The 12,705-nt window shown below is 36.3% G+C and overlaps 3 protein-coding genes across 3 annotated transcripts; 1 reads left to right on the top strand and 2 right to left on the bottom strand.

Annotated features, from left to right (window-relative positions):
- Window positions 1–304: 304 nt before the first annotated feature.
- LOC114730825 (receptor-like protein kinase FERONIA) lies at window positions 305–2,343 on the bottom strand. The gene has a single exon (XM_028917937.1). It carries the CDS (start codon window positions 2,321–2,323, stop codon window positions 422–424), a length of 1,902 nt encoding a protein of 633 aa, XP_028773770.1. The 5' UTR covers window positions 2,324–2,343; the 3' UTR covers window positions 305–421.
- Window positions 2,344–6,751: 4,408 nt separating this feature from the next.
- LOC114730824 (uncharacterized) lies at window positions 6,752–7,397 on the top strand. The gene has a single exon (XM_028917936.1). It carries the CDS (start codon window positions 6,805–6,807, stop codon window positions 7,147–7,149), a length of 345 nt encoding a protein of 114 aa, XP_028773769.1. The 5' UTR covers window positions 6,752–6,804; the 3' UTR covers window positions 7,150–7,397.
- A 2,915-nt stretch (window positions 7,398–10,312) lies between these two features.
- On the bottom strand, window positions 10,313–12,462 carry LOC114730821 (uncharacterized). Its single transcript, XM_028917935.1, has 2 exons — window positions 12,305–12,462; window positions 10,313–12,203 (listed from the first exon to the last, which is right to left on the bottom strand). The coding sequence occupies exons 1-2, from the start codon at window positions 12,460–12,462 to the stop codon at window positions 10,313–10,315; spliced, it is 2,049 nt and encodes a 682-aa protein (XP_028773768.1).
- Window positions 12,463–12,705: the final 243 nt, after the last annotated feature.

Raw genomic sequence — 12,705 nt, 5'->3', positions numbered from 1 at the left:
AAGATAGATTCTCATCAGTTGACAATTTTGAGTCCAGTATATGACTATGGGAGAATATTAATTTATCATTAAATTAAGTTAAGAAATAATTTAGTGATTCATATTATTTTTTTTGTTTCCCATGTAATAATTTAGCATGTAAAATAAAAAATATACCAATTTTATATGGTCAAACGAAATATAAAGGAACCAATGCCTTAGTCAAAATAATAAGGGTGCAATTTTAAAAAGGATAACAGTTGTAATTTCAAATTTGAATATAATTCTAGCAAAATGACCAAAATAACAACTATTGCTTTATGAAAAAAAAATTCACAATTTATTGTGGGTAGCGTAATTCAATACCATTTGTCTTTCCTCTGTCACATATATTTCGATCAAACTTGAGCGTTAACATCACTCCAGAGAGCAAAACTGATTTCTAGTTATTGAAACCAACTTTATTACTTTCTTCCACATCAGTAACTTCTGTTAACAGTGCCCTTTCTTCCTCACGTTTTCCTTCTTCTTCAGTTTCCTCTGCACATTCTTGTAGCTGCAACGCATATTCTAGGCTCCACTCAACTTCACTCATCGATGGTCGTTCATTTGGGTCATCTTCCAAACATTTTAACGCCATGTCGCTGAATGCTTTAAGGCTCTCTGGTCTGATACTTTCTATTATGAACGAATCAACAGTTTCACAAATCACGCCCTCATGATGGCATTTTCTGACCCATTCTACTAAGCTTGCCTTCTCCTTCTCCAAAGTCCGTAAGAAAGGTGGCCTCCCACACAATACTTCGAGTAATACCACGCCAAACGAATAAACATCAGACTTTAGAGTCAACCTTTGGCGTTTATAGTATTCTGGATCCAAGTAACCAATGCTTCCTTTCACCACAGTGGTAATATGAGACCTGGACATTCCTGTGGGTCCTATTTTTGATAATCCAAAGTCAGAAAACTTAGCCACCCATTTTTCGTCAAGTAAAATGTTCGTCGTCTTCACGTCGCGATGAATGATATTTCGTATCGCGCCTGCATGAAGATAATGTAGTCCTTGCGCTGCACTCCGGCAAATTTTCAGCCTCTGTTTCCAGGAAAGGGGGTGGTTGTTAGAATTGTAAAGATGGTCACGGAGGGTCCCACGAGCCATGAACTCGTAGACGAGGATCATTTCGTTGCCATCGTTGCAGTAGCCAATGAGAGATACTAAGTGATTGTGACGAAGTTGGGACAACATCTCAATCTCTGTTCGGAACTCATGGAGCCCTTGTTGCGACCCTTGTTTGAGTCGTTTGATTGCGACCGGAGTTTGACCGTCTTTAATGTAACCTTTGTAGACGTTGCCGAATCCTCCCACGCCGATGATGAAGAGTTCATCGAAGTTGTTGGTGGCGGCTCTGACCTCAGCAAGGGAAAAGCGATGGCACAGTTCCGTCGGCACAGCTGAGCCATTAGTAATACACTTACAAGTTCCATCACTCGACTTGATGTTCTTCCCACGAGTGATGAGGAAGAATGCGATGCTGGAAATCAAAATGACAATGGAAGCTGAAACACCTAAAATGACCCCGATTACAATCTTGCTTCTATTTTTTCTTGCTTGCTTTTGGGGTAGATCATTAGGATTGGGACGAGGTGGAGGAGGATCAGGGTTAGGTCCGGCGAGATTACTTTGTGAATCACTGATCTTGAAAATCTCAAGCCCATTTAAGAACCCGTCATTGTACTCCAACGGTGATTGCAAATCAGGATGCATTTTGAGTGAAAGATAAGCTGGTTTTGCATCACCTGAAATGATCACGGCATAGTCTTTATATACCGGAACTGCTTTTCCCTTTGCCCAATTTAAGACATTCGCACCATGCTCAGCTAACTGGTCGGCTATGTAAATATCAAATATCCTGTTGTAGGAAATGTTGATATCTGGATTAAGCTCACAAAAATGGAGTCTCAGCATGTAGGTAAAGCCTGAATCGACGGGAAACTCCCAAGTAAGGTTAGTGTTCATGTTCAAAGTCTTGTTCATTCCCATATCGCGTTCTGTTCGATAGAGTTCCTCAGGTGCTGTGTAATTAGGAACTTTAGTGAACATCAGGGGTCTTCTCTCACCTTCAAAATCAGCGGGTGAAAAATAACTTTTAACAGAGAAACTGTCATCGCTGTCCCAATATCGGAGCATTCCCGTGTCTTTCGTAGCTGAGATAATTCTGCCACCGACGTTTAGCCTGTACTCTGTCTGAAGAGCAACGCTGTCGGAGATGCTGAACCCGGCCACCGACCCAATTAATTTGAATCCTAAGTCGTCAGGTTTGGTGTAATAGAGATCTTCAGGCATGGAGACAATCTCAATTCCATTAACAAACGCATAAGAACTCGGGTGTGTTGAAGTGGGAGTGAAAGTTAAGTTGAGCCTCTCGCCATCCCCGACGTTGACGCAATATTCTATGAAGATGGTATCTTCACGGTGAGCATCGGCCGTGACCGAAGCATTGAAATCCTTAAGGAGTGTGAACCCGCCAGATTTGACAGTGAAGAAGGCATCGAAACGATCAAAACCCGGGTACCAAGCTGGGTAGAAGAAGAGACGAAGGAATTTCTGGCCTGGAGAGACGGGGAATGAATATGAGAACCGAGAGCGAGAGAGACGAGCCGTGGTGTAGGGGACTTGTTGGGCAGAAGGAGATTGAGTAAGCGCCGTAGCTGGAACAGATTCGTCCTGTTTGGATAAGAACTTTGAATCGTTGTCTCCGGTCCATGTCCGACCATTTCCCGTTGAGTTGCCGGAGCTGCCACAGTTAATGCTTAAAAGATCATCGGGGGTGTAAAGAGAAGCAAGTGTGGAAGCGTAAAGCAGGGGGAAACAGAGGAAGAAGATGGTTCTTAATGATGCAGAACTGGCATGATTATTGAAGCTCATCTCTGGAAGAAGCAGACGAAGGCTGGTTTTCATGGAGGTAAATTTTGTAGTGCAGAAACTGAAATCTGTTCCCGATAAGTAGGAGTTGGGTTTACGAATGCCGGTAGTTGCGTGCTAGGAAGCTTCGCGGGAGACTTCAAAGTGTATACAAAAATAAAAATCGTCCGTAGACTTTTGTACTTTCATGCCACGTGGACCAATAATAGCTGTGGAATCGCATAAACGGTCATGGGGACATGGACTACACATGTGATAGAGCAACAATTTAGGGGATCCACTTACATGAGTCCATGCTCTTTTCCATCCCAATATACTTTCTCCTATCTTTTTGGATTGATTTTTTCAGTACTACCTCCGGATAGCCGATTGACTAATATGAGGAGATTAAAGAAATAAGTTGAGTTAGTTATTTGTCCTAAATAGGTGTTATCTTTCCTAAAATATCCTTGCTAATCAAATATATTGACTATAACTATAATTATTAGAAGGACTATCTTGGAAAAAATTGAGTAAATATGAGAGACAAAGTGGATTAGGGTCTTATATTTAAGACTAAAATAAAAGTCAAATAGGGTTTTATATTAAGGATCGGAGGTAATATCTTTTTTCCAAAGTTCTAGATTGTTTAGATGACATCATTTAATTGATTACTTTTGATTTATTCTTTTATGCTTAATATTTTAATAATATTTTTATGAAAAATATTGGAGGATTAGGGAGATGCCGGGGACTAATTTGCTCAAAATTTGGTTGAGGATTGGGTTCATTTTGGTTAGTTTCTCCGTGTTTGTTTTAGGGTTTGGTGGTGGAGGAGGATAAGCAAGGAAAGATAGGACGTATCGGTATTATTTTGTGGCGCTTCACCGTGACCATCAGGAGGAGGAAGATGACGACTTTCAAAAAAATGATGATGGTTCAGAATTTGAATAGATAATATTAATAGGGGTGTTCACGGGACGGATCGGGACCGGAACAAGCCCGTCCCGGTTCCGTCCCGATGAACAGTAACGGGACAGATTTTCTGTCCCGTGTCCCGGCCCGTCCCGAGGTTGTCCCGGTCCCAGTCGGGACAGGACGGATCCGGGACGGGACCGGGACGTCCCGAAATAATTCTTTTTAATTTTTTTTTAATTTTTTTAAAAAAATCTGATTTTTTTAATTATATTTTTTTGAGCTTAAATCTTATAAAAACATCTTTTTTATTTGTTTGGGCACTCTTAAATAAAAGCTCAAAATATTACATATAATAGTTATTAAAAACTCTAACCAAAAGCTTTTAACACAATAAAAACTTGCTAAAAATTCTAATCATCAATAATCTCAAATCATTAACAAATATAAAAACTCTAAATAAATATATCCATAGTTCCATACAATAGTCTCAAATTTTAAAAAAATATGAAAAAAATGATATTATATAAAAAATTAAAAAAATTATTATTTTTTTTTAAAAAGGGACCAGGACGAGACCGAGACGGGACGACCCCGTCCCGTGTCCCGTCCCGTCCCGGTTTGTCCCGTCCCGAAAAATTTCGGGACGGATCCGTCCCGTTCCAATAAGACCGGGAACGGAACGGGCCGACCGGGACGGACTGGTTTTGAACACCCCTAGATAATAATATGACATGATGACTTTTGAAATTTAGAAATGTTATGTTATATAAGCTGAAAAAATTAAGGGGAGCAAGGGCAAAAAAAAAAAATTAAGGGGAGGGAAATAAAAGGGTGGTCTCTTCAACTCCCCAATAAACTTCCTTGAGATCGGTCCTTTGGTATAATTGACGTAGATGACTGTCGTTTAAACCAGATTTTCAAGGAACCGATGTGAAGAGAACTTCAAATATTATTTTTAAATTTATTTTTTTACTTATTTATACTAGCTTCCAAAGTTGATACGAAGATGTCGGGTGTAAATAATGCTCGTTATGTTGTATATGTAAAGAACCGGTGTAAAACTTGCACCAGTATTTTAAAAAAAAAGTCAATGTTCACATTTTTAACATCATTATGGCATGAACGGTGTAAACAATACGGTTTGAAAAAAGATTTTTTTTTTAATAAGGGAAGTGTGCATTGCATTTGTTTGATGGACATAGTGGTGTTTTTCTTTTAAAGAAACAAGAAAAGAAGTAAAGAACAATGAGGAATTAGTTGAGATGACGTCGAGCCACGATACGCGCATGTGAGTCGCGGGTCCAAATTGGAATCCTTTCAATCCCAGTATTCAAGGCATCCCTTCTTGTCCACTAACTTTGGCATCAAGGGTCCCTTGGATTTGTGTGTGGAAAATGATTTTTTCCCCCATTAATATATATATATATATATCATTACCATTAGTTCTAGTGATCTCTTTCTTCGGTTTTTTGTTTTTTGTCATTTTCTCTTCTTTATACCAAGGAGAAAGAAATGTTTTCACTTTTTATCTGCAAATTGAGTTAAATTGAATTTTTGTTTTTTTATTACCATCTCGTGTGTTTAATATTTTTTTTTATTACCATCTTGTGTGTTTAATATAAAAACTAGTAGAGGAACTAAATTTAGTCTTATATATAATACATCAATCCGTTTTATCTTCCTTGTTTATCCAAACTAAATCTATTAATTGCATATGTTAACAGAATCTGTATCAAAAGATAGTTTCAATTCAAATAATTTAAGAGGATATTTAAAAAAACTAACATATATTTTGATAAATAACTAATTTAATTATTTTTCCTAGTCTATTTAATTAATTAAGTTAGATCTTAATTACGGATAGGAGTTTAGTATAATATAAGGACCAAACAATAATGATCCCTAACAATAGCGTGATATTTGATTGGTATATTTAGGAAAATCAATGCGACGTACCACGTCCATTTTTCACCACTGCCTTAGTGCCTTCCCGTCAGTCTTCCGTTTCATTACCATCCCCTTGAATGAGATACATCCCACCACACCTTTATCCCCACTAAAGATAAAATTAGAATGAAAAAGAGAAATAGCAAATAAATACTCTTAATATGTGAAATTACAATTTAGGACTCTCAGTTTGAAAAGTAACAGATAAAGACCCAATCTCATATTATAAATATGAAATCTTGGTGAAATGTTTGAAATATCCCTCAATCAAGTTGTGATTTGGTCTACTGAAGTTATCATTCACTAAAGTGAATTTATCATTTCTCACAGTCAATTTGTCATTTGACATACTCTTAGCCAAATTGTGATTTGGTCTACTAAAATTATCATTTGCTAAAATGAACTTATCATTTCTCATAGTTAACTTGTCACTTGGTCGAGGGGCATTTCAGACGTTTTACCAATATTTCATATTTGCAATATGAGATTGATTCTTTAGTCGTCATTTTCTAAATTGAGAGCCTCAAATCACAATTTTATATATTAGGGGTTTTTATTTGCCATTTTCCCAATAAAAAATCATATAAAGAATGATAAAGCTTAATTTAGTCTTTTATAAAAATTATTTTTGTATAGAATAGTAAATTAATTATTTACCTTACTTTCATTATTTACCTTACTTTCATTTATTAATTATAAAAAATTAATAAATTTAAATATTTTATAAATATAAAAAGAAAATACTTACATTATATCTCTTACTTTCATTATCTTAAGTTCTCCAATCACAAATAGTTATTTGTCTTTTATTTTTATATGAATTTGTAGTTTAACCATAATATTTTAAAAATTAGGATACATGATTATGATTATGTGTAATTAAAAATTTAACTTAATTAAAAATTATGTGTCATTTATTTATTTATTAGAAAACCCTGGATTTCCATGGTTTACTTTTCATTTTCAACGAGTCGCCTTGAGGTCCTTTGCTTTAATAGACGACCATGGCCTGTGAATAAACAATACTCACACAGCACCAAAGCTCTCGAAAAGCAAAAATGAAGAAGACGCTCTCACTAATCTTCCTCATGCTCATGATCCTACAGGTTCACGCAGATCTGAGCAGGGCAACCTCAGGGAACCTCAACCACAGCTTCACAGCCGAGTGCGGCTCCGGCGACTGCCTCATCGGCGGTGAAGTCGACGAGGTCGCCGAGTTCCAGATGAATTCTCACGCAGCAAGGATGCTTTACGATGTCCGCAGGTCTCTGACCGGGAGAACGCCGAACCGGGATCAGGCTTCTGTGGATTGCCCTCAAAAGCAAGGATACCGAACCTGCCTTCCCTCTGCAAATGGAGGCCCTCCGAAACAAAAATGCGGCGATTACACTCGAAATTGCTGAGAAATTACTGAGTTTCTTGTGGTTTGATTAAAGATTTTAAGTTTAATTGTAATCTGATGGTGTTTTTGTTGCTTTGTTTCAACGCTTTCGGTTCTCCTGTATATGTAATTCTGGGTTTGTACCGCTTTCTGTGTATCGTGAGAAGGAATAATAGTGAATCGCATCTGTGATAAAATAATAAAAGATTGTGATTAGAAGTAATTTCTGTAGCACACGGATTTAATACGACCGATCAATTCCCGCATCAATCCCAAGTTTTGGGTGAGACTTGTGTTCTCTGTATTCTCCGATCAAGTCTTGGCCTCGTCGGAAAATGAATTCAGTGATAACTCACCTCCCTGAGTTTTGTGATTGTGTTGTTGCCAAAAGGATGGGCGCTGAGACAAGCCGATAAGGGTGAGGGTCGCCCAAGTGGGCCTGTCGCTTATCGTCTGGCCACTCGCCACCCTTCATCTACTTTTTGCTTCTTTTTTTTTTAAGTACTTTTTGAAATTTGTGCTTTGGGGAAAATCCTAATTAAATCCATTTGAAATAACAAAATTCTAATTTAAATTTATACTTTTAACAAATTCTTAATTAGGCCAAGAGGCTTAATTAGGAATTTTTAAATGTTGTGAAAAGACCAAAATGCCATTCATTATTAAAAAGCCTAATTTTAGCTTTAATTCTTTTAACTGAATTTAACTAAGGGAAAATGACAATAAAATACCACTTGAATTCTAAAAGGACAAATAAGGGACCTGAATAAGCAAAATGACAAATAAGGCACTGGGTACCAATCTGGAATTCATATTTTCGGCCAAAAGACCAAAACGCCCTGATGAATGCGGGAAGACCGAAAGCTGAAAGTGAGAAAAGGAGAGAGGAAGACCGACGCAGTGAGAGAAAGGAGAGAGGAAGACCGACGCTGATGAAATGCAGGAAGAAGGAAAGAAGAATGTTGGAAATGCTATTATCTTACTCTTTCGCATCACCATTCTGTAGAGATTGTTGATTTTGGTTGTGGAAAAGAGGATTTGTAGTGAGAGAAGGAGTGAACCGAAGCGGAAATCAGCAAGCAATTACGTAACGTAACTGCTGTGATGTGCCTGCTGGTTTTTGGTAAATCCCATTACGTGAATGGTAAATTTCACTATACATGTAGTTAATTATGAATTTTACAAAATACATATTGTGATTTGCAACTTTTGTAGTGAAAGTGACTACTTTGTTAATGGGTTTTGCAACCTGTTTTCAGGAGATAAACAACTTGTTTGTAAAAACTAATAAAAGTGACAACTTTTGTAGTCACGTTGAATTAACTGGTTGCAAAAGCCATTTAAGAAGTGGTCATTTTCACTATAAAAGTTGTAAATATCACTGTGTATTTTGTAAATTCAGCGTCAAATTTTATTGATTTTTAGAAACAAGTTGCTCATCCCCTGAAAAGAGGTTGCAAAACTCATTTAAGAAGTGGTCATTTTCACTATAAAAGTTGTAAATATCACTGTGTGTTTTGTAAAATTCAGCATCAAATTTTATTGATTTTTAGAAACAAGTTGCTCATCTCCTGAAAAGAGGTTGCAAAACTCATTTAAGAAGTGGTAATTTTCACTACAAAAATTGTAAATATCACTGTGTGTTTGTAAAATTCAGCATGGAATTTTATTGGTTTTTAGAAACAAGTTGCTCATCCCCTGAAAAGATGTTGCAAAACTCATTAAGAAGTGGTAATTTTCACTACAAAAGTTGTAAATATCACTCTATGTTTTGTAAAATTCAGCATGGAATTTTATTGGTTTTTAGAAACAAGTTGCCAATTCCTTGAAAAGAGGTTGCAAAACTCATTTAAGAAGTGGTAATTTTCACTACGAAAGTTGTAAATCTCACTATGTGTTTTGTCAAATTTAGTAGGAAATTTTATTAGTTTTTAGAAACAAGCTGCCCATCCCTGAAAACAAGTTACAAAACCCATTGAATAAGTGGTCATTTTTACTACGGAAGTTGTAAATCCCACTATACGTTTTGTCAAATTTAGCGTGAAATTTATTAGTTTTTACAAACAAGTTGTTTATCTCCTGAAAACAGGTTGCAAAATCCATTAACAAAGTAGTCACTTTCACTACAAAAGTTATAAATCACAATATGTATTTTGTAAAATTCATAATTAACTACATGTATAGTGAAATTTACCATTCACGTAATGGGATTTACCAAAAACCAGCAGGCACATCACAGCAGTTACGTTACGTAATTGCTTGCTGATTTCCGCTTCGGTTCACTCCCTCTCTCACTACAAATCCTCTTTCCCACAACCAAAATCAACAATCTCTACAGAATGGTGATGCGAAGGAGTAAGATAATAGCATTTCCAACATTCTTCTTTCCTTCTTCCCGCATTTCATCAGCGTCGGTCTTCCTCTCTCCTTTCTCTCATTGCGTCGGTCTTCCTCTCTCCTTTCTCTCACTTTCAGCTTTCGGTCTTCCCGCATTCATCAGGGCGTTTTGGTCTTTTGGCCGAAAATATTAATTCCAGATTGGTTCCCAGTGACCTCCTTGTCATTTTGCTTATTCAGGTCCCTTATTTGTCCTTTTAGAATTCAAGTGGTATTTTATTGTCATTTTCCCTTTAACTAACATGTTTTTTCTTTAAACATTATTATATGAAAATTTGGCGAAAAACATTATCATATAAAAAACAAAACAAAAAAAGAAAAATCACGATTATGGCCAATAAAAAATAATTGAAAAGTCAAGATAAAAAAAAACATAATTTCTAGATATTCATAGAATTACAAAAATATGGGAACTAATAAAAATTTTACGATTTCAAATATCAAAGATTAATAGGATCAAAGATCTTTTTTTTGTGCAAGAAAAAATCAAATCAAAGATTCACAGAATTCTTAAATATCTATCAAAATTAATTTTACTATTTCACATTACATTGAGACTCATCAATTCATCTTCAATTTTTCGGTCCCTAAGATTTATTCAATATCAAATTTTTATTATATAAAAAATAACTAAAAGGCTATAAATTCTAGAGTTGACATAACGTTCACAACAAAAACACAACTTTGACATAAAATCTAAAAAAGACCACATCCTCATTAGTCATCATGTGCATCAATAATCACATTACATATGCCCCGAAAAAAATTAGCTATTTGCTAGACCAATTTCAACAAGGATTTAGATTCTTGCAAGTCTTTTTTGTATGACCAGCTTGATGGCATCTTGAACAGTGGTATGTTTTTGTGTTTTGGAATTGTGATTCGCGCCTCGTAGTTCTTGGTCTTCCAGGAGGTCGACTAGTCTGAGGTGGTTGGAGGAAAATTTGTCCCATTATATTTTCCATCCTTAAGTTATTTGGGTTTGGCATATCAATGGTTATAACAGGTATCATGCTCCTTCTATAAATCTTCTCTTGTGTTGTAATCTTGTAGCAGTCTTCAACATAATCATACACATTACCAAGTACGAGTTTGATGGTCGTACAAGCGTGTGGACATGGAATTCCAGACATTTGCCATGCTGCACAACTGCATTGATGTGCACGAAGATCAACCTGTAAGTCTCCAAAAGATGTATGAACACAAATCATGTCTCCATAATGTTCAGCTAACATTTGTTCAGCTCTAGCCACATGCTCTCTCACTTTTGATTCTATGTTTGGACCAACAATAGTTTTCCACTTCCTCATTGCCATACTTGATGCATACATTTTCTTTGCTACCTTTTCTCGATGCTCATGGATCAATTGAGCAACATTATGCCTCCTCTCCTTCACCATCCATGCATTGAACGACTCAGCAAGATTTGTTGTTATATTGTCCCATCGTCTAAATGGAAACTTGCTTAAAGCCCACCTATCAACATCCCCATGATTCTCAAGCCACTGAAATAATTGTGAAGAGAAACTTCTCATATTTTCCATAGCATCATTGAACTCACTTTCAAGCCTTGCATATGCAATGTCATCAAGCAATTTTAGCGTATCATCCTTGCTCTGGGCACTTGTCCTTTTCTTACCTCTATTTAATTTCATCAATTCTGCACTAAAGTTTTCCTTCACGTGTCGATAGCAAAATGCATGACGCTCACCACCAAATATTTCCCGTACAGCTCTTATTATAGCATTGTGACGGTCTGAAACAATTGTCAATTCAACTAATCCTATTATCTTTTTAATCATAACCAAAAACCATGTCCAGTCCTCATATGTCTCTCCTTTTACAATACCAATTGCAAATGGCAACAATTCATTATCTGCATCATATGCGGAGGCTGATAGCAAGGTGCCCTTATACGGGCCACTTAAATGAGTTCCATCTATATATAGTATATGTCTTGCCCCAACCATGAATCCTTCTATACAACAACCATATGCTATGAAGACACGCTCAAAAATGTTATTATGAGAAGCTACCCATTCAGCCACAGTTTTTGGATCAGTATCCTTTAACCGTTGACATATCCATGGTATAAGCATATAAGACTGCTCTGGTCTACCCTGAATCTCCTCAAGTGCTTTTTCCTTAGCAGCATATGCTTGTTTATATGTGAGATTCACACCATAGTCTCTTTGTAATGTCTTCCTAATTTCGTTTGGACCCTTGTCTATGTGAGACCTTACCTCCTCAATTATAATAGATGACGTTAGACTAGCTCTTCGAGCATGTATCACTTGAAGGTTGTCTTGAGCATGATGAACGTGTTCATCTTGAAATTGTGTCACACGTAGGAAAGGAGTTTGCTTCCCTATCGCATTTGCTGTTATCTTCCAAAGACACCCTTCAATTTTACATTTCACAGACATCCTATCCTTGCTATTCTTCAAAAATTTGTATTGAAACTTGTGAGCAATACTATACTTGTAGAGTGCCTCTCTAAAAGCATCAGCATATGCAAATGTTTGCAATACTCCTGACAACAATTTTTTCCATTTCAATGAGTTCAATTCAGGCATGGGTGTGGGTGCACTTTGTACTCTACAAGGTAGGCTACTAGGTCCTCCAAGTGCTTCATTTGTTAGAGGGCTTTGTTCTGAGCCTCCTAGCAATTCCTCTGTGCTGCATAACTCAATCACAACTTTTGTTACTAACAATAACACTATAATGAATGCCAAATTTTTTTTTAAAAAAATAACAACAACAACAACAAAGTCACTTACACTTGTTGCTCATCAAATGTTTCCTGTACATTGTCATTTTCTTTGCATGCTATATACACATGCCCACTTCTCTCATTATGTTGAAATAGGTTTGCAAGTTCCGCATCATCAATAAGATCTATTAGGGTCTTCTCATCAAAAGTCACAGTGTATTTCATCTCGACATTATTACCATCAATGCCAATTCATGATGTTATCATTATTCTCATTTCTTCAAGTGTCATCCCCTCTCTTATGGTTTTTAATCTTACTCTCCCTCTATTATATTGAATTTGACCTTCAACATTCTTCACAAATTGCCCATCTACATGAAAAAAAACAAAATAGTTCTTTTGCAAATGTTGATCTGGAAAGAGATGTCATTTTTAATACCAACCTGCAATGAATAAATTAATTTAATC

This window comes from Neltuma alba, unplaced genomic scaffold, assembly GCF_004799145.2.
Source record: "Neltuma alba isolate B1F8T4 unplaced genomic scaffold, ASM479914v2 tig00012766_pilon, whole genome shotgun sequence".
Lineage (NCBI taxonomy): Eukaryota > Viridiplantae > Streptophyta > Magnoliopsida > Fabales > Fabaceae > Neltuma > Neltuma alba.
This window is presented reverse-complemented; position numbering and strand designations above follow the sequence as displayed.